Genomic DNA, 22159 nt, shown 5'->3' with positions numbered 1-22159 from the left:
ATGAAAAATTAGGGGGTTCTAAATTTTCTTTCAAATCGTTAATTAATTTTATTAGAATCACAAATTAATATACACGTATATTTAATTAATTTTTTGATATAAATACAGAGTCAACAAAAAAATTATTGGGTTCGTCCAAATACGTAAACTCCCACCTAATTCCGCTCTCTTGCCAAAATTTTCTTTTCAAAACCCCACTTTTTATTTCTTTCAATATAATTTTACGAAGATTCCTTAGAGTAAGGAAAAGAATCAAACGGAAATTATTTCCTCTCTACTTTTATACGTCATTTTTTGATTTGATAAATATTTTTAAAAATAACTTTTTAAAAATTATGATTTAAACATCTTTAAAATATTTGTATGATAATAAATCATATTATTAAAAATTTAAAATATATAATTGATTCTAATAATAATAATTAAATGATATACTTTTTAAGACGAACTAAAAAAAGAGTATGACATTTTACATAGAAATAAGTTCTTATTAGTCGTTCATTGAATGAGATACTATGACAACTCATGAAGATGATTTTCAAACCAAACAATAGTATATATTGCACACAAAATTTCATTCATCTTTAATGCGAAGATGTATTTTTTAATTTTGTGATTTAAATAAAATATATATTCTTTATTAAAAAATTAAAGTATATATAGCTATTTCTATAGTTTCACAAATGATGTATATATCTCATTGTTTAATAAATAATGTATATTTATCCTTTTTGTTAATAGATTAAATTACATGAAATTAGGAAATTGATTTTTTAAATTTAAAAATTTTCACTTAACTTTAAAAAGTTATTTCAATAATTAACTTTTTTTTATTCCTCCAAGCCAATCTAAGTAAAAGGAACTCAATTACTCTTTTATTGAGATTCAATCCAAATTCATTTTATGACGGAGTAAAAAAAATTGATTATTTTTTTATTTGGGTTACGCTTGAAGGAGTGTAAAAAAATGAGTGATTATGTAGGTGAAACAAATCATTAATTCACTATAGATACTCTTTTAAATTTGTTTAAGCCGGAGAAAATGCAAAAATTTAAAGGAGAAAATGTTGTAAAACCTGTTTGTCCAAGTTTTTTGAAATAAATTATTTTGAGAAATAATTTTATCAAAAAGTATATTTAGTGTAAAGTACTTTTGAAGAAGAAAAAGGTTTGAATTTGACAAATTACCTAAGAAAGTGTTTTTTTTAGTATTTGATAAATATATTGTACTTGAACAGTCTATTTAAAAAGTATTTTAAATGTCATTTACTTATATATATATAAAAAAAAAGAAAATACAATAGTATTATTTTTTTTTAAAAAAGGAAATAATTTTATATATCTTTCTACTCTCTTTGTCCCTTCTTATTTGTCCAGAATTGGCACACCTATTAAGAAAATAATTAATAACATAGTGAATTTATTATTTTATCTCTATTAATTATAAAATGGCCGAAAAGTTTTACATTTTATAAAGTAATTAGTCATTTAATTGTGGGTCTAATAGGTAAAAGAATATTATCCTTTCTTGATTTGTTAAAATGAACAAGTAATTAAAGACAATTATAAAAAAAAGTAATCAAGTAATTAGAGACGGAGAAGTATTAAATACTGCAATTAGGGACAAGTATTGTATTCTGTTCTACACCGACAAACAAATCATCAACAAGTACAAATTCACCACCATCGTTATCATATTATTTTTTTCATCTTCACCACCTTCAATTCTCACTTCTTTGTCATTTATCACCAACAAATTCATTATAATTTTTTATTTTTTAAATTCAATTATCAATTTATTCAACCACCTACAAAGTCAAAAAGAAAAAGTAGGTATAATGAAAATGGTGGAATGAGACAAGCATTGAAAAAGGATCGGATATGAAAAATAAAATTAAAAAAAAAAGACATAAATTGTGAAGAAGAAAAACTGTGGATGGAGGTAAAACAGAAGATTCTGATTATTTTTTTTATCAAACACGCTTTTTTATTATTATGATTATATTTTTTTTGCCACGTCATTTTAGGATATAAAATTATTCATTTTTGTATAGTAAATATATATAATAAATTGTTATGATAATTTAAGCGTGAAATTATTTTTTCAAAATAAATTCAACCAGAAGAAATCCATACTAGCATATAGATATTCTCTCCAAATTGGGAAGAAAATACAAATTTGAAAGGTAGAATGTTAAAATTCGTCACAGATATCAAAGTCGTACTAGCAATAGATATTCTCACAAACTCTTATGCGTAGCTTACGAGAATCTATTAGCTTAAGAACTGAATACTTAGAAATAGTTAGTTTGTAATATTATGAATTTTATCAGATTTATGTTTATGTGCATTTAGATACATTTAAATATATATATCTGGAGATATATGAGGATAAATTTAGATATAATTTGTTTTAGATATACGGTATTAAAATGGATTCACATATATTTGGGATACATAAATAAATTTTATTAGTCTCCCTTCTATCTTGTTTAGTCACTCTTCTTTGTATATGATATCCTAAAATACATACAGAGACATGTATCTAGTGTATATATCTAATTCTTAATTGACATGTATCTGAAATAAATAGACGAGTGTCGATCGTCTTCCTCCATTTCTCGCTCGCTCTTTTCCTATTCTAGTGAATTTGATAGCAAAAAACATGTATTTAGGTGTATCCGACTAAAACTTTAGCATGTAATTATTATTTAGTGAGATAAAATATAATTATTTCAAACTATAAGAGAATTAGTAAAAATAATAGGATGGTTTGTGTAATTAAGTAGTGTCTCCAACTCTTATTGAGGATTAGTGGTATGGTAAAATTAAATCAACCCATTTAATTCACCCAATTCATCTGAGTAACCCGCTCATTTATTAGCTCACCTTATTTCAACCTATTAAAATTTGTGTAATCCAAATTAATTCATGGAAAATTTTGTCAAAATATTTTTTATTATTTTTTTAATTCATATGATATGTATAACCATAACAAATAAAAATTATTTTTATTTTAAAAGAACAAATAAAACAATTAAAGCATAATAAAAAATAAATTGAATTGGACCTTGACCAGTTTTATGACCCATTGACACAAATTTGTATTGAGTAATTGTAATTTCCTTTTCTAGTTAGTTATTTTAACCCATTATAAGTTACAACCCGTCTTAAATTTGACTCAACCCGTTGAATTGTTACTCTATTAATAGAGGTGGAGCCAAGATCAAAAATTTGAATTCTAAATCAATTTGTTTTTGAGGTTCACAAGTTAATATACTGTAATTTTTTAAAAATTCATAATATAAATATCTAGTATACAAAAAAACTACTAAATTTATCCGAACTCATGAATACCCACCTAACTCCACCTTTTAACTTATTAAGAATATCCACGAATCATCATGCAATCAATGATGCAAATAAAGGCAATAGAATAAATTTGGGGAGCAAAATGTAGAAAAGAAAATATTGTTGTACTTATAAATTATATTATATATATATTCTGTGCAGACTGTGCCTAACATATATAGATCAATAAGAGAAGAAAACGGTTATCTAAATTTAAGGCGCGTGTAAGCATGGAAGGAGCACATGAAAAGCTACTGCATCTCACTTGTTAGTTTTCTCTTCTTTCTCATTTCAATTTATTGTTATCTTTGTATAGAGGCGGAGCCGGAGCCGGATTTTGTTGAAAAATTATATTATATAGATAAAAAAAAAAAAATTATGAGAATTATTGTGTGTTTTCGAATCTCCTAAGCAAGTTCCGTTCTGAAATAACACATGATAAACCCCTTGGCTCTCGCTAGCTCTATTGTTCTAAATCTAATCAGATTTCTCTAAGTATTAACTGGATAAGAAATAGATTTTCTTATCTTTATGAACAGTTCAAATATTTTATTTATACATTTAAATATTTTAATTTACTATTTTTTTTTTTGCACTCTTTTATCGAATAGAGAACATTTTTAATTTTTTTTTTAGTAAAAATGAATTTAATATTCATAAGTGAGCTAAACAGTACTAGAAGTTTAATAATACATGGAGATTTTGAAATGGATAAATTTAGTTACTGAGTTACTGGGATTCCGATATAATTGCTTATTAACAAGAATTTGAAGTCAGTTTTGATTGAAACCTCTCTGTTTCAATTGACAGTTGAAGAAGCAGAGAGAACAGAGTCATCTGAAAATGCAGATAACAGCAAATTTCAGTCAAGTAAATCTATGCTATGGCTTCAGATATTTATCTTCACTTTCTTTGTTCTTGGTGGCCAAGCAGTTGGCACTCTGTTGGGTAGAGTATACTATGAACAAGGAGGCAAAAGCAGATGGATTGCTACATTAGCACAAACTGCTGGATTCCCAATTCTTCTGCCTTTTATTTTCTATTCTGAAACCAAAAATCAAAATGAACCACCTGTGAACGCTAGTGTATTTGTTCGCGCTTCCGTTTACATCTTCCTTGGTTTATTTCAAGTAGTAAACTCTATGTCATTTACAGTTGGAGTACAGTACCTTCCTGCCTCTACTTATTCCCTAATCTCCGGTACTCAGTTGGCGTTCAACGCCATAACCTCTTTCTTCCTCAACGGACATAAAATCACTGCAATTATACTCAACTCCGTCGTGCTTCTCTCCTTCTCATCCTCTGTTGTTATTTTCCAGAATGAGACTGGTGATAGCGGAGAAATATCTCAGAAATCTCTGCTGATCGGATTTGCAGTTACTACATTCGGGTCTTTAGGTTACGCATTGCAGTTCTCATTAACAGAACTCGTATTCCAAAAGGTATTCAAAAGTAACACGTTAAAAGAAGTAATGAAAATGTCGTTTTTCATAGGTTTTTTCGTGACGATTGCTTCGTTAATTGGGCTTTTCGCGAGCGGTAATTGGAATGATTTGGAGAAGGAAATAGGAGAATACAGAAGAGGGAAATCGTCATATTTTATGAACTTGATTTGTACTGCCATTTCTTGGCAGTTATACGCTGTTGGATCAGTTGGATTGGTTTCAAAGGCATCTTCGTTGTTCTCTAATGTGATCATCAATTTTGGAGGTTCAATTGTGCCAATATTTGCAATGGTGCTCTTGAAAGATAGAATTACAGGGTTGAAGGTGTTTTCATTGCTATTGGGATTATGGGGATATGCATCATATATATATCAACATTATCTAGATGATGTAGAGGCAAAAAATAGTGAAATTAAAGCCTCAGATAATCAGGATGATGATTTTTAGCAAGAAACTTTGTAATTCAGATGGATAAGTTCAATATGTAAAGTTATAGCTTGTTATCCAATCGTCTTAATATAATGGATTTGCCTTTGGCTATGTATCTTTTGTTCTTCAATAAACGGGTGCACCAATATTACCTTAATATGAGCTCTAACGGATTCAAATTCAAGTTTGAGTGTAGATACTCTAGTTTGTACAAACAATACAACGGCAATTTTATATTTTTTATGAATGCACTATTAATTTTTCAAAATAATTATGTATATATAATCTTTTTCAAAATTTACGAATGCACATACACCCCGTCAGCTAGGCCTCACCCTCAGTGTCCCAGCTGAATGAAAAGAAGTCAAGAAGTGTGGGCTGAGGGACGACTTTTTATACGTTAGTTGTTATTTGTGAAGATGGCATGGCCCCTTATCGTTTATAAAAACTTAACTCACGCACAACAAATCAATGTTTGCGTTTGGTCACGGCATAAATATTTTAAAAGGGAAAATTACGCTTATTATTTAATATAGTTATAGTTTGTTTTTATTTTATTAATTATGATCTACTTTTAGTTACAATTATGTTTTTCAGCTTTTTAATTTTGTATAATTTATATATTTGTATAACTCAAAATTTGTAATATAATTTGTATAACTTTTGTATAATTTAAAATTTATATAATATAATGTGTATAACTGCTTATATTTCTGATGTTTGTTATTGTATAAATTCGTTATTTCGAGTTTATACAAAAATAACTGAATTATACAAATGTACCGCAGATTATATAATCCTGCGAATTCACGAATTATATGAAAGAGACAGCTTAAATTGTAGCTACAATCCGTAAATATGTAAATTATAGCTATGGAGCATAATTAAGCTTATTATATATAGTGACTATTTGCGAAAGTTCCCCTAATTTTAAATTAATATTTGAGTGTGCATTTAATTCGTGATAATCATTCTAAATTTAAATTTCATATTTTCTAAAAAAATATAATTTAAAATTTTAAATAGTTTATTTTAATATGAAGAGATTGTTTGTACTATATTTAAAATATTTTAGCAAAAAATAAACAATTACCAGTCTTGATGATTTTAGTAAAATTATACATATTTGAAAGTTTATAATTGTAAACATTTATTTATAAAAGGAACATGCATGCATATGATTTATCAATGCATCGTTTTAAGATATTTTAATATCTTATTTTTGAATTATAATTATTCATTTGATAAGACCTATAAATTTTTTAGATAAATTAAAGAATTTTTGCAACTTTAAAATTTTTATATTAAAAACCCATAAAAGATCCCAATTACATATGCAAATTAAAATTTAAAATCATGATCCAGTCCAAATTGACCATAGAATCTTTTTATCCAGACGACAAAAAAGAATCTTCCAAAGATTCAATTATTTCGTCCTTTAGGACCCTCATTTTCATATATTTGTTGAACTAATTAATTTTAGAAAAAAGCACGTAAAATTAGCAAATAATATTTGTAGTTTATTATATAATATATAGTTATAATTTTATGTAATTATGAATTGTAGCTATAATTTAATAAAATTTGTTATCAAGAATTTCAGGCGTTTATATAAATTCTATCAGGATATATTAATTTTAATGTATTCTTATATTTGTATACATATTAATAATTTTGTTAGTATATTAATTACCATGTATATCTATACGTATTTCCATCTATATAAATAAATTTTTATTTTTTAGTTTTATATTTATTTTCCGTTATATTATCACCATAATATTTTGTTCGAACCAATTGTATACTTTCAGCACTCATATACAATTATTTATTTATCTATTTGAATATAATACTTTACTAGTACGAAACCAAATTATATAATTTACATATATATATATAAAAAAAAGGCATAGATTGTTTGTGGCCCTTTAAAATTAAAATTGTCAATATAATTCACTTACACACCTTAATTTTTTCATTAGACACTTATGTGTAGTATAAACTCATATAATATGGCAAAATGACAAATCAAATAAAAACACACGATATTTAAATTTAAAATAATTATAAAAATAAATTTTACGTATAACAATATCTTAAAAGAAAATAAAAATTTATACACCCTGACCCACCCCGTTACTTGTCATTTGTCAAGACTGAAGATGGCAAACCCTTATCCTTTTACTATAAAAACAACTCACAACCACAAATCAATGTTTATGTTTGGTCACGTTAAGTCATAATTTTCAATTTAAGTTTCATATTTTCTTTTAATAAAAACAGAATTTTAAATAGTGATTTAAAAAAAAAAAGAAATATAAAACTTGACCTAAAATTCCTATACATATATATATTGTTTTGATTTTTTTTTCAAAAAGAAAACTTAAGATTGACCCGAAGAGATTGTTTGTACTCATGTGAAAATATTCAATCAAAATATAACTAATTACTATTATTATTGATTGTGAATTTTATTAATTTATATAGGAAAAATTGTATATAATAGCAAACTAATAACCTAAATGAAATGGAATAGCTAGGGTTTGATTTAATTGTGCTCCATAGCAAACATTAGCTAAAATTTGCCAGCGTCTCTCTCCCAAAAATCTCGCTCGCCATCCTCCATTCTCGCTCGCCTCTCTCGCTTTATACACAGAAGTGTATAATTCTGTTTCTGTTTTGTATAAAGCGAGAAAAACATATATCTTCTTGCTATACACTTATAATTATGCATTATACATACATTTTAATTCGATTCAACTGTATGCAAAGCAAATTATACAATTGCAGCGAAATAGGCCAGCGAATTATACAATTTAGGCCAGCGAATTATACAATTGTATATGTATATCGAATTATACAGTTTTATGTTTGCTATGGAGCGCAATTATGTAAAGTTTGCTATAGCATACGAATATGAATTTTTTGTTTGCTATATGTGAAAGTTGCCCATTTATATATATTTGAAAGCTCGTAACTGTAAGCATTTATTTATAGAAAAAATATGCAAAAACGAGATTTATAAATGCATCGTAATAGAACATTCTACTATTTTATTTATGAATTATATAAGACTCTAAATTTTCTTAAATCTGAATAAATTACACAACTTGGAGTCTTAATTAAAAAAAAACCATAAAAGATCCAAATTACGTATTCAAATTAAATATCAATTCATGATTCACCTATGTCCAATTTTGAACAAAAAAACAAAAAAGAAACTTTAGGATCTTTTCAAAGATTCAATTATTTCGTCCTTTCGGACCCCACGGTGTGCTGTCCTTTTGTTCTTTTGTTCATTTATTTGTTGAAATAATTAATTTTAGAAAAATTATGTAAATTGACATATAATATTAGTATACAGTTTAATATAGTTATATAGTTTTATATAATTAAAATTTTTAGCTATAATATAATGATATTTTTATATAAAGAATCTTAGGTGTTTGTATATATTAATTTATATATATTTTTATATTTGTATACGTATTAACAATTATGTTAGTATATATGTATATCTCTACATATTTGCATCTATAAATATTTTTTAATTTTTTGTTGTGTATTTTCTCAATATATTGTCACCCACAATATTCTGTACGAACCAGTGGTATAATTTCAACACTCATGTATAATTACTTATTTGTCTACAGTAAAGGTTTGTATACAATACAAATACAATGAATCGTATATAATATGTTATTTGTATAAACTCAAATTGTATAGTTTATATATATATATATATATATATATATATATAAGATTAAAAAAAGAAAAGGGCAAACTTCTGGCTGGTTAATTATTTCATTATTTTTTTATATTTTTTCGTTCCGATATAAGTAAAAAGAACTTAATTCCTCCTTTATTATGATCCAACCCAAATTCATTTTATGACTGAGGAATTGTTTTTTTTTTTTTGAGTTGGGTCTGAAAGGACTAAAAAAATGAATGAGATATTTTTTAAAGTCAAATGATTCTTTTCATAAAATTAGTACAATTGAAGTTGGAAATTTAAATTAAAACTTTAAATTAAAATTGAAATTTATTCAAATATCATAAACAAACACATATTTTAATATAGAATTCACCTCAAGTACTCTTTTAAGTTTGTGTAAGGCGGAGAAAATATAAAGACCTAAAAGAGAACATATTGCTGAACTTAATTATATAATATTTTATAAATTAATTTTTGTGAGAAATAATGTTATCAAAAAGTATCGTTAATCTAAAGTACCTTTTGAAAAAGAAAAAAAAACAGTTCTCTTTAACAAATTTTTCGAGAAGTATTTTTCAATATTCGACAAATATATCGTACTTGATCAATATTTTTTAAAAAAAAAAGTATTTTAATGTCAATTTACAAAAAAAAACCATTAATATTCATATACTATATACGTATTATTTAAAGGAAATAATTTTATATATTTTGGTGTTAAATAAAGTCAAAATGGTATGTATATTGAGGGCTATTGTATTTTCTCCCTCCAATTATTTGATATTTATTTAATGAATTTATTTGTCCTTTTCTCAACATTCATATTACCTCATTTGGTTGTAGTTGAAATATCATTTTTTTGGTACCCCACCTGCTATTGTTGCCCAACTTGTTTCTGTCTTCCATTAAATCCATTCTTACTATATGCTTTCTAGACCAATAAAAATAAAAATAAATTCTATACTAGCATATAAATATTCCCAATATTTGGGAAGAAATGAAAATTAAAAGGTAATATGTGAAATTAACCGCAAATATCGGAGTCATACTAGTAGATAGATATTTTCACAAACTCTTGCTATATAACTTACGGAAAATTCTATTAGTTTAGTTATTGATTATTTAGATATATGTTAGTTTATAATATTATGATTTTAATAAATTGTTGTTTTGTCTAGATACATCTATATATAGATAATTCTCGTTCTTCTCCTTTTCATCTTATTTGTCACTCTCTTATGTATGTAATATCTCAAATATATATGTATTTAGTGTAATTCACATGTATCTGAAATAATAGTTAAATTTCACTTATCTTCTTCTTGTTTTCACTCGCCTCTCTCTGTCAGTCTCTTATGTATGTAATATCTCAAATATATATGTATTTAGTGTAATTCACATGTATCTGAAATAATAGTCAAATTTCGCTTATCTTCTTTTTGTTTTCACTCGCCTCTCTCCCTATTTCAATATATCTGACAGCAAAAAACATGTATCTAAGTATATCTAACTTAAAATCTTATTTGAAATTATTAATTAGTGATATAAATATAATTATTTAAGATTATAGGGAGAATTTAGTAAATATGGTTTGGATTGTTTGCTTCATTAGGTAGTTTCTCCAAATCTTGTTGAGAATTAGTGGTGACAATCCACATCCAAATTCAACTCATTTAATTCGTTCGAATATCCACTCATTTATTAGCTCACCTCATCTTAACATATTAAATTGAGTTAATACGTAACTCAAACTGATTTATAAGAAATTAAATCAAAATATAATTTACTTAATATATTGTATATAATCATTAAAAAAGAATATTATTAGATACAAAAATGTTTATTACATAAGCAAATTTTAATTAATTTATTATATTTACTTGTTTATTATCTTGACCCATTATAACTCAGATTTGACTCAACCCACTCAATTGTCAACCTTAGGAAACTTACATAAATATATTATAATAAAGACTAACGGAATAATACTTTGTGCTTCTATAAGTTAATATAGATCAATAAGAGAAGAAAACGGTTTTCCAAATTTTAAGGCGCGTGTTAACATGGAAGGAGCACATGAAAAACTGCTGAATCTCACTGGTTAGTTTTCTCTTCTTCTTCATCATCTCAATTTATTGTCATCTGTGTTCGGAAGCAAAATAATTTATGAGCAGTTTTGTATGTTTTTGAATCTCCTTGCTTGAACTCTGATTTTGCCACTTTCAGTGTTAAACGGAACTTTCACTGATTTTGGTTACTATTGTTCATGTTAATGTACCATTTTTCTTCTTCTTCTTACTCGTCACCGTTTTCAAACTTTAATTCAAAGAAAAATCCTATCCTGGAGTAGCTGAAAAGTCTATGTTGTAATTCTTCTGCAAAATCCGTTTCTATGTAATAGCTAGCAAATCACATAGCAAATATAAATCGTACTAAACAAAGGCTATGAAACAAACTGAAAGAGCTAGAGTTATCATGAATTGACAGAGGGAATCGATCCCTAATCTCCCTTATGAAATATAACCCGATGAACCCTTTGACTTTTGCTAGCTCTGTGCCTGCTCTAATTCTATCCCAATTTCTGAATTATTATTGGATAAGAACTTCTGAATAAATTTTGTTTTATCTTTTATTCATTCAAATATGCTCTTGATTCCGTGTCTTATCCAGAATTAAATTATTATTATTATTTTGCACTCTCTATCTAACAGAGCATCGTTTTTTATTATTAAAAAAAATGAATTTAGAACTCTTGGTTCCACCAAATGCCGATGTAATATATTTGACCTTTAGAGTATATAGTTCTATTCTTTTTGTTTATTTTAAAGCATTCAATTTATGGATAGAAGAAAAAATAATATTACGTGGAAATTTAGTTAATCAACTGAGTTATTAAGATAGCGAGACTTTGATCTCTCTGTTTTTATGTTGTCCTGTTTCATTTGACAGTTGAAGAAGCAGAGGGAACAGAGTCCTCTGAAAATGCAAAAACCAGCAGACTTCAATCAAGTAAATTCATACTATGGCTTCAAATATTCATCTTCACTTTTTTTACTCTTGGTGGTCAAGCAGCTGGCAATCTGTTGGGCAGAGTATACTATGAACAAGGTGGCCAAACCAGATGGATTGCTACATTGGCACAAACTGCTGGATTCTCAATTCTCCTGCCTTTCATTTGCTATCCTTCACCCAAAAATCACAATGAAGATGAACTAACCACTCACCACCCTTCTATATTTGTTCGCGCTTCCGTTTACATCTTCCTTGGTTTATTTCAAGTAGTAAACTCTATGTCATTTACAGTTGGAGTACAGTACCTTCCTGCCTCTACTTATTCCCTAATCTCCGGTTCTCAATTGGCGTTCAACGCCATCACCTCCTTCCTCCTCAACGGACAAAAAATCACTGCAATTATACTCAACTCCGTCGTGCTTCTCTCCTTTTCATCCTCTGCTGTTATATTCCAGAATGAGACTGGTGATAGCGGAGAAATATCTCAGAAATCTCTGCTGATCGGGTTTGCAGCTACAACATTCGGATCTCTAGGTTACGCTTTACAGTTCTCATTAACAGAACTCGCATTCCAAAAGGTATTTAAAAGTAACACGTTAAAAGAAGTCATGAAAATGTCGTTTTTCATAGGTTTTTTCGTGACGATAGCTTCGTTAACTGGGCTTTTCGCGAGCGGTAATTGGAAGGATTTGGGGAAGGAAATGGGAGAATACAGAACAGGGAAATCGTCATATGTTATAAACTTGGTTTGTTCTGCTGTTGCTTGGCAATTATACGCTCTTGGATCATTTGGATTGGTTTTTAAGGCGTCTTCGTTGTTTTCAAATGTGATTATCAATCTGGGAACTTCAATTGTGCCAATTTTTGCAATGGCGTTCTTGAAGGATAGAATGAATGGATTGAAGGTGTTTTCATTGCTATTGGGATTATGGGGATATGCATCATATATATATCAACATTATCTCGATGATTTAGAGGCAAAAAATAGTGAAATTAAAGCCTCAGATAATCAGGATGATGATTTTTAACAAACCTTTCATTCAAGAAACTTATATATCTGAATGATTTAGCTTCCTTATTTAGATTGAGAAGTTAAATATGCAAATTTATAGCTTATTGTTTAATCTGTAAAATTTTATGATTTCTGTGTAAATTGAACTGCTGTTTATGTATTGGATTTGCTTCTGGCTATGTATTTAGGTATCTTCTGTTCTTCCATATAAAGAGTGCGTCTGGTTTCCAAATTTTTCATATTCGGTGGTCAAATAAGTTCGATTTCATATTGATTATTCTGGGTGCGCGAGCGCCCATTAATCTCGTATCAAACTATATATATTTATATAGAAATTTGAACGAATGGTATAAATTTAAATAAATGGACACTTAGATTCTAAGCAACAAGTAATTGATTGATGCCATGATCATTTATGGATAGTCAAAGTCGTAGCATCTGTTGTGTCGGGTTTAATGCCCACTATGGCATCTTGGATTTAAAGCACTCACAATTTTAAAATCTTTGATCCGTCACTTAGTAAGGTCGAGGGATCAACTTTTTATACGTTACATGTCATTTGTCAAGATGGCATGCCCTTATCCTTTATAAAACAAAACTCACGCACAACCAACCAACACGACAAACTTTCACCCCACTAACAAAAATAGCACTAACTTGTAATCAAATAAGATTGCGTTTCTATTGGGGCGCCACTCCCATTGACCCTGAAGAGCATGATTCGAATTTAATCGGAGCATGAGCTCCGAACACAAGATAGAAAACCAAAAAATAAATAAATAAAGCTAGCCGTTAAACATTGTTTAATTTGAGCGTGCATTTAATTCATGATAATCATTCTAAATTTTAATTTTAAATTTTCTAAGAAATATAATTTAGAATTTTAAATAGTAATTTTACCTAAAAAATAAATAAATAAAAAAGTTTATTTATAAATTTATATTTTATAAAAAAAATTTGTTTATTTTTTTCCAAAAAAGATTAATATGAAAAGATTGCTTGTCTATTAAAAGATGACTAGTTACTACTCTTGTTGATTAGTAAAAATAAGTAAAATACTACATATTTGAAAGCTGATAACTATAAACATTTATTTAAAAAGAAAAATGCATACATACGATTCATTAATGTGTTATTTTAAGATATATTTATATCGTATTTATGAGTTATAATTTATTTAATAAGGCGCTAAAAAAAATTTCTTCAACCAAAAAAGCAAGAAAGGAACTTTAGAATCTTTTCGATGATTCAATTATTTCGTTGTCCAAATTGACATTTGAATCTTTTTTTAATAAAAAAAAAACAAAAAAGAAGCTTTAGGATCTTCTCAAAGATTCAATTATTTCGTCCTTTGGGACCCCCTATTGTACTGTCCTTTTCTCCGTTGATATTAGTTGAACTAATTCATTTTAGGAAAAGTTAGGTGAATTGATAAATATTATTGATATATTATTTAATACAATTATAGTTTTATATAATTATGAGTTGTGGTCACAGTTTAATTAAAGAACATTTATATAGATTCTATTTATATATATATTTTTGTATTTGTATATCTAATTATTTTGTTATTATATCGTACATATCTATACTTATTTGTGTTTATATAAACGTTTTTTTTTAATTTTTTAGTAATATTTTTTCTTTTTAGTATCACCCACAATACTTTATACGAATCAATTATATAATTTCAACACTCGTATACAATTACTTATTTGTCTATACTCATAGTTTGTATTCAATACAAACAATTGTATATAATATGTAACTTGTATAAATTTAATTTGTATAATTTATTATATATTAAAAAAAAACAATTAAATATGCAAACGAAAAATGAAGACAGCGAAATGAAACTATAACTGTGGATCATAATTAGACAAAATGTAACTAAGGAAGATTATTAGGATTCATCTCTTAGCTATTTATGAAATTTCATACTGTTTTTATTTTTTATTTTGTATTATTATTTAACTTCATGTAAATATCATTAAAATAAAAAGTCATTAGTCGTTGAGTGTAGTTTAAATATTCAATTACCGGCCCCTGCCTCCACTTACAATTAGGTGTGTTACATAATTGATAATACCTACAAAAATGTACACAGAGACCCACACCAATAAAAATGGAGGGGTCCTTTAATCTTTATGAGATGTGACCTTTATTTATTTTTTAAATATTTAATATTTAGTGTTTATATTAAAGTCTAAAAAGAATCTATTCTGTCAAATATGCTCAATACTCTTGAATTTCCAAAAATTAGATTATTGATTTCCTAACACTGTATATTCAGTAGAAATTATTATATTTTATTTTTTTAAAATTAGAATTTAGCACTCAAAAGTCAGAAGTTAGGTAAATACTACCAAATAGGATTGTTCACCAAATGATTAATTTTGCTTAATAATTTGGTTTAATAGATATGGATTTTTCAATTTATTAATCCGCTAGCAATTAATAAGATATTCTTTGATTTTACAACAAATTAATACTTATCAGACGATATATCAACTAACATCTATTTTTTTTCCTTTTCTTACATTAACACTCCTTAAACAAATGTTTTTTTCCCTATTTTAAATGTAGTTATATTATAAAGTCGTCTAGTTAAAAAAAAATATAGATAATAGTAATATAATAGTTAATTGACATAAAAGTAAATAGGTTTTAGGAATAACAATAAATAATTATATATTATAGTAATGTAAGTAGTTCATAACATAAAAGTAAATATGTTTTAGGTCTAATAATAAATAATTATATATTATGAAAAAATATTAAATGATGCTAATATACCTAAATCAAAAATATAACTATGGTAACTCTTAATGAGTTAATGATTTATCAGAAAGGGATATTGAATAATCTACCCCACACACCAATAAGCCGTTAATTATAAAATCCATTCATCAACCGTTTATTCGAGATTCCAATTTCAATAAGCGAACAAGTTAATTTTGTGGTTGATTTATCGTCCACCATTCAATTTTATATACCCTATTACAAAATATTGATAAAATATATTTAGGCATAATATATAGGCATATCCTTTAATTTGAACATAAATAAATAATCACTTAAATTTATATAATATAAACAAGTAAATTCTCGTGTCCTACTTGATATCCTATATGACAATTAAGTGGCGATTTTGGTTAAAGGTTTAGTAAATCTGCTTCAATTTAGTTATACATTTTGAAGTTTGAAATTTAAGTTTTTGAAGCGGTAACCGAAAATATTTTTACATAGTAAAATTTAAACTTTTATGAGTGCAATTATTTTTTAAAATTTAAAAATGTTCGAAGAGATCTGATCAAATCTTGTAAAATATATTTTTAACGAAAATTTTTAAAATCTAATTCACATGGCCAAATGTTGACTTATTAAAGGAGATCATTTAAATTAAATTATTATATGAACAGAAGCATATTGGGTGTAATTATTATTTTTTAATAAAAATGGACAGATCTTATTCACGATCGACGTAACATGCAATTAAAAACAATAGAATATGTTAGGGAAGCCAAACGTAGAAAAAGAAACGTTAATCTACCCATAAATCATACTTCCTCTCCTTCTCCAATTTTTAAATCTATTATATTTAAGATCACATAATTTAGACGTATTTGATATAATTTTAATTTAGCATTATAAAATTAAAATTAAAGGAATGAATTATAAAATGTGGTTGGGGGTGTCCATAGTTCATTGATCATACAATAAAAGAAGAAAAAACGGTTTATGCAAACTTTGTTAGCATGGAAGAAGGAGCTCATGAAAACTTGCTGCATCATCTAACTTGTCAGTTACTCTTCTTCTTCATCGTCATCTCAATTGAGTCAAAATCAATTAAATCTCTGCTGAAAAATTACACTATGTAAACAGGCAAAAAAATATTTATTTTGATTTTTAATCTATTACGTTGAATTTTTGGCTTCACCGATGCATCGATTTTCATAAATCTAGAGTTTATAAGGATACCGATATCAAACCACAGTATTGAAACGGATTTGGTTGAAATGGATCGAGCTAAACCCGCTCAAATTCACTGAATTAGAAGTCAATTTTGATTTTGATTCTCTCTGTTTTTATGTTGCCCTGTTTCATTTGACAGATGAAGAAGCAGAGGAGACAGAGTCATCTGAAAATGCGAAAAACAGCAGCTTTCAATCAAGTAAATTTATACTATGGCTACAAATATTTATCTTCACATTTTTTACTATTGGTGGTCAAGCAGCTGGGACTCTGTTGGGCAGAGTATATTATGAACAAGGAGGCAAAATCAGATGGATTGCTACATTAGCACAAACTGCTGGATTCCCAATTCTTCTGCCTTTTATTTTCTATTCTGAAACCAAAAATCAAAATGAACAACCTGTTAACGCTAGTGTATTTGTTGGCGCTTCCGTTTACATCTTCCTTGGTTTATTTCAAGTAGTAAACTCTATGTCATTTACAGTTGGAGTACAGTACCTTCCTGCCTCCACTTATTCCCTAATTTCCGGTACTCAATTGGCGTTCAACGCGATCACCTCTTTCTTCCTCAACGGACATAAAGTCACTGCAATTATACTCAACTCCGTTGTGGTTCTCTCCTTTTCATCCTCTGCTGTTATATTCCAGAATGAGACTGGTGATAGCGGAGAAATATCTCAGAAATCTCTGCTGATCGGATTTGCAGTTACTACATTCGGGTCTTTAGGTTACGCATTGCAGTTCTCATTAACAGAACTCGCATTCCAAAAGGTATTCAAAAGTAGCACGTTAAAAGAAGTCACGAAAATGTCGTTTTTCATAGGTTTTTTCGTGACGATTGCTTCGTTAATTGGGCTTTTCGCGAGCGGTAATTGGAATGATTTGGAGAAGGAAATAGGAGAATACAGAAGAGGGAAATCGTCCTATTTTATAAACTTGATTTGTACTGCCATTTCTTGGCAGTTATACGCTGTTGGATCAGTTGGATTGGTTTACAAGGCTTCTGCTTTATTCTCAAATGTGATAATCAATTTGGGATCTTCAATTGTGCCAATTTTTGCGATGTTGTTCTTGAAAGATAGAATGAATGGATTGAAGGTGTTTTCATTGTTATTGGGATTATGTTGAAACAAGGAGAAGCTATGGAGTACTTCAGACCTCCATTGAAGAAGCTTCGAGAAGGATGAAAATGGAAGAGAGAAACAGAGTTTTGAAACTGCTTTGAGTGAATGAGAGAATGGAAAAACTTGTATTATCTCATCTGTGAATTACAATTTATACAAGTGTGTATCTTTCTAATCACAAGCAAATTGCTGGAAAAAATAAGCTAACTAACTTTAATAACAAACTAACTAACTTTATAACAAAATAACCAACTCGTAACTAACTTGTACCTAATCTGCCAGCTAAGCCAACTTGCTCTAAATTAAAATTAACTAATCTGCATCTTAACAGCCCCCCTCAAGTTGGAGGTGAGTAGCTCACAGCTAACTTGTGCAGTAGGATGGAATGTTTAGAGCTTGGCAGAGGTTTGGTTAAAACATCAGCTAATTGTTTATCAGTTGGAATATGATGAAGTATAATAAGTCCTTTCTGTAGCTTTTCTCTGACAAAATGGCAATCAACCTCTATGTGTTTCGTTCTTTCATGAAACACAGGATTCTTTGCAATATGAACAGCTGCTTGGCTATCACAAAACACAGGAATAGGTAAATTACATGGTGAATGCAACTCAGTTAGCAACCTTTCCAGCCAGACCAATTCTCCCACCACTTTTCTAATGGCTCTGTACTCTGCTTCTGCTGAGGACAAGGAGATTGTTGCTTGCTTTTTGGATTTCCAACAAATGGGACTGTCTCCCATTAACACAATATAACCACTCACTGATCTTCTAGAATCAGGACATGCAGCCCAATCTGAGTCGCAATAGGCAGTGACAGTGCAGTCAGTGCTATTTGACAAGAATACTCCCAAACAAGGATCATTCATGAGATACCTCAGGACATGGTAAGCAGCTTTAAGATGTGGTTCTCTAGGAGATTGAAGAAACTGACTAAGGTGTTGAACACTGAAAGTTATGTCCAACCTGGTATTAGTCAAGAAGTTTAACTTTCCCACCAATTTTCTGTAGAATGTGGGATCTTTTAGTAAAGCTCCTTCATTTGCTTTGAGCTTCACTGTAGGTTCAAGAGGCGACATGGCTGGTTTGCATGATGTGCAGTCAAATTCTTTCAGCAAATCTGTAGTAAACTTTCTCTGTGAGATCAGGACTCCAGTATCCTTATAAAGTATTTCAAGTCCCAGAAAATAATGAAGTTTTCCCAAGTCCTTTATTTTGAATTGATCATGAAGGAAACTTTTCAAAGATCTGATCTCATTAACATCAGTTCCTGTCAGTATTATGTCATCAACATAGACAGCAACAAACACTAGAGAAACACCAGCCTTTCTATAAAACAAAGAATAATCACTGTCTGAGTGAGAATAACCTCTTGAGAAAAGCATTTGAGCTAATTTGTCATACCATTGTCTACTTGCCTGTTTCAACCCATACAATGACTTTTTGAGTTTACAACACAAACCTGTGTTTTCCACTAAGAGTCCTTGAGGTATGTCCATGTAAACTTCCTCACACAAATCTCCATGCAAAAATGCATTGTTAACATCCAGTTGGTACATGTTCCAGTTCTTCTTCACAGCTATACTTATTAATGCCCTGACAGTAGTCATCTTTACTACTGGAGAAAAGGTTTCATTGTAATCTATCCCAGCCTGCTGAGTGTATCCCTTCACAACAAGTCTGGCTTTGTATCTTTCCACTGTCCCATCAGCTTTGTGTTTGATCTTGTACACCCACTTACAACCTATTGTTTTCTTCCCTGCAGGCAGCTTAACAATCTCCCAAGTATTGTTAGAGTATAATGCTTCAAACTCAGATGTCATTGCTGCTTGCCAAGCAGGGTCTATCACTGCCTCCTCATATGAACATGGTTCATTGTCATGGGAAATATTGTTAACAAGTTGTTGACTGTCATGGTTAAAACTGGTGAGAGACACGTAATTGGTATTGTAGCCATAATAAGATGAAGGATTTGAATTTGAATTTTGGGATTGTAATAAGGGTAAAGAATAGTTGTAATCTTGTAGGTATGTAGGAATGGTGTGTGACCTCTTGGACCTCCTAAGGTTTTGATGTTGGTGAGTAGTTATTGTTGGTGAATGATTCACTATATCTGGTTCATTCAAAGATGGTGAGATATTATTTTTTGGTGTTGAAGGCTGATCAGTATTAGTGGCAGTAATAGTGGTGTCATCATCCATCATATGAACTTTGTTAGGAGTAATGTTAGTGGAGTGCAATGTAGTCTGATTTATACTCAGCTTTTCCAGTATTGTAGAAAAACTAGAATCAACTTCAGAAAGAGTAAAAGGAAAAACATTTTCATAAAATGACACATCTCTGGAAACATGTATTCTCTTATTGCTTAAGTCTAGAACCTTGTATCCCTTTGTGTTATAAGGATATCCTACAAATATGTGGGGTGTAGTTCTTGGTTCAAACTTGTCTTTGTGACTGTTGAGAGTAGGAAAACATAGACAGCCAAAGGCTTTAAGGTGGGAGTAGGTAGGTTGTTTGTTATACAACACTTGAAAAGGAGTCTTGTTATGAAGGAAAGAGTTGGGCAGTCTGTTTATCAAGTAGGTTGCTGTAAGGATGCACTCTCCCCAGTACCTAGCAGGTAGTTTTGATTGGTACAATAGTGCTCTAGCAACTTCAAGAAGATGTTTGTGTTTTCTCTCAACTACACCATTTTGTTGTGGTGTGTATGGGCATGATCTTTGGTGTATTATTCCTTTTTCTTGGAGGTAGATATTTGTCTCATGATTGATGAATTCTGACCCATTATCAGTTCTAATGGACTTGATAGTGATTGTGAATTGGTTTTCCACAAGAGACACAAAAGACTTTATGGTTTGGAGGGTGTTGCTTTTGCAAGTAAGAAGTTGAGTCCATGTAGACCTACTAAAATCATCAACAATTGTCAAGAAGTATTTGTAGCCATTATGAGTAGGTACATGATAGGGTCCCCACAAATCTAGATGAAGAAGTTCAAAACATTTTTGGCTGGAAGTAGCAGTTTTTATTGGAAATGGTGATCTTGTTTGTCTGGCCATGGGACAAACAGTGCATTCAAAAGGTTGTTTTGGTGAGAAGGATATAGGAATAGAGGAGATTCCTTTCATTTTGATAAAGGGCACATGGCCTAGTCTGTTATGCCATAAGTGATCAATACTATTTCCATGAGACATGCATGATATGAAAGGATTATCAAGAATTGAATTCATGCTAGTAGATGATTTTTTATTACAAGGCAAAATAGCAGTATCAAACAAGGAATTACATGAAAAAATGTTTGGAACTACAGAATTAGAAAGTAAACTAGAATCACTAGAACCAGAATGTGTCCTAGAATCAACAGATGATATTTTGTAGTGTGATCCAACATTTAGTAAATTGTTGTTATGGCAAGGAATGTGGCATTTTGAGCACAAGAAATATAGTCCATTATGTGCTCTACCAATCTCCAGAGGGCTCTTCATTGAAGGGCCCTGCATCAAACAAGAAGAAGAGTTGAAACTGATCATTCTTTTATCATGAGATACCAAACAATGAACTGATATCAAATTGAACTTAAAACTAGGTACAAACAGAACTTTATGCAAAGTTAATGAAGGATTCAGACATGCATCACCAATTTCTGCCACTTTTACTCTATATCCATTTGGTAAGGTAACTAAGAAAGGGTAGGGTAATGGTTTGATGTTGATTAGTAATGTTTTATCGAATGTCATGTGGTTTGAGGCTCCGGAATCTATGATCCATGAATTGTTTGACAACTTGGAACACGTACATGACAAACAACCAATATCAGTAATTGAGGAAAAACAGGTTAGGATACCTGCAAAGTTCACAGCTCCATCTGCAATGTTGTTTGCAATTTCTCTAGATGAATTTCCAGTGTTGTTTCCTCCCTGAGTCTGAATGTGTTCTAGGATACTAACCAGTTGATCAATCTGCTGTTTGGTTATAGTTGTATTCCTCATGTCAGGTGCACATCTACCTTCACTACCTTCAGGGCCTTTTCCTTTGTAATTATCATGAGAACCATGAGCAACAGCTGATGTTCCTGAAGAATTTTTACCCTTTGTGAACTTAAAA

General features: G+C 29.2%; 2 protein-coding genes across 4 annotated transcripts; both read left to right on the top strand.

Moving 5' to 3' along the window:
- The first annotated feature begins 3471 nt into the window (after nt 1-3471).
- LOC114073880 (probable purine permease 10) lies at nt 3472-5381 on the top strand. Its single transcript, XM_027914552.1, has 2 exons — nt 3472-3617; nt 4161-5381. The coding sequence occupies exons 1-2, from the start codon at nt 3581-3583 to the stop codon at nt 5240-5242; spliced, it is 1119 nt and encodes a 372-aa protein (XP_027770353.1). The 5' UTR covers nt 3472-3580; the 3' UTR covers nt 5243-5381.
- A 5509-nt stretch (nt 5382-10890) lies between these two features.
- Nucleotides 10891-18240, top strand: LOC107011313 (probable purine permease 10). 3 transcript variants are annotated; one of them, XM_015210752.2, is made up of 3 exons: nt 10891-11039; nt 11889-12196; nt 17377-18240. In XM_015210752.2, exons 1-3 carry the CDS (start codon nt 11003-11005, stop codon nt 18064-18066), a joined length of 1035 nt encoding a protein of 344 aa, XP_015066238.1. In that variant the 5' UTR covers nt 10891-11002; the 3' UTR covers nt 18067-18240. The 3 variants fall into 3 exon arrangements, with proteins under 3 accessions (XP_015066238.1, XP_015066235.1, XP_015066239.1); XM_015210749.2 differs by lacking the exon at nt 17377-18240 and having other exon boundaries at nt 10906-11039; nt 11889-13154; XM_015210753.2 differs by lacking the exons at nt 10891-11039; nt 11889-12196 and adding an exon at nt 16630-16764 and having other exon boundaries at nt 17078-18240.
- Nucleotides 18241-22159: the final 3919 nt, after the last annotated feature.

This window comes from Solanum pennellii, chromosome 2 (genome assembly GCF_001406875.1).
Source record: "Solanum pennellii chromosome 2, SPENNV200".
Lineage (NCBI taxonomy): Eukaryota > Viridiplantae > Streptophyta > Magnoliopsida > Solanales > Solanaceae > Solanum > Solanum pennellii.
This window is presented reverse-complemented; position numbering and strand designations above follow the sequence as displayed.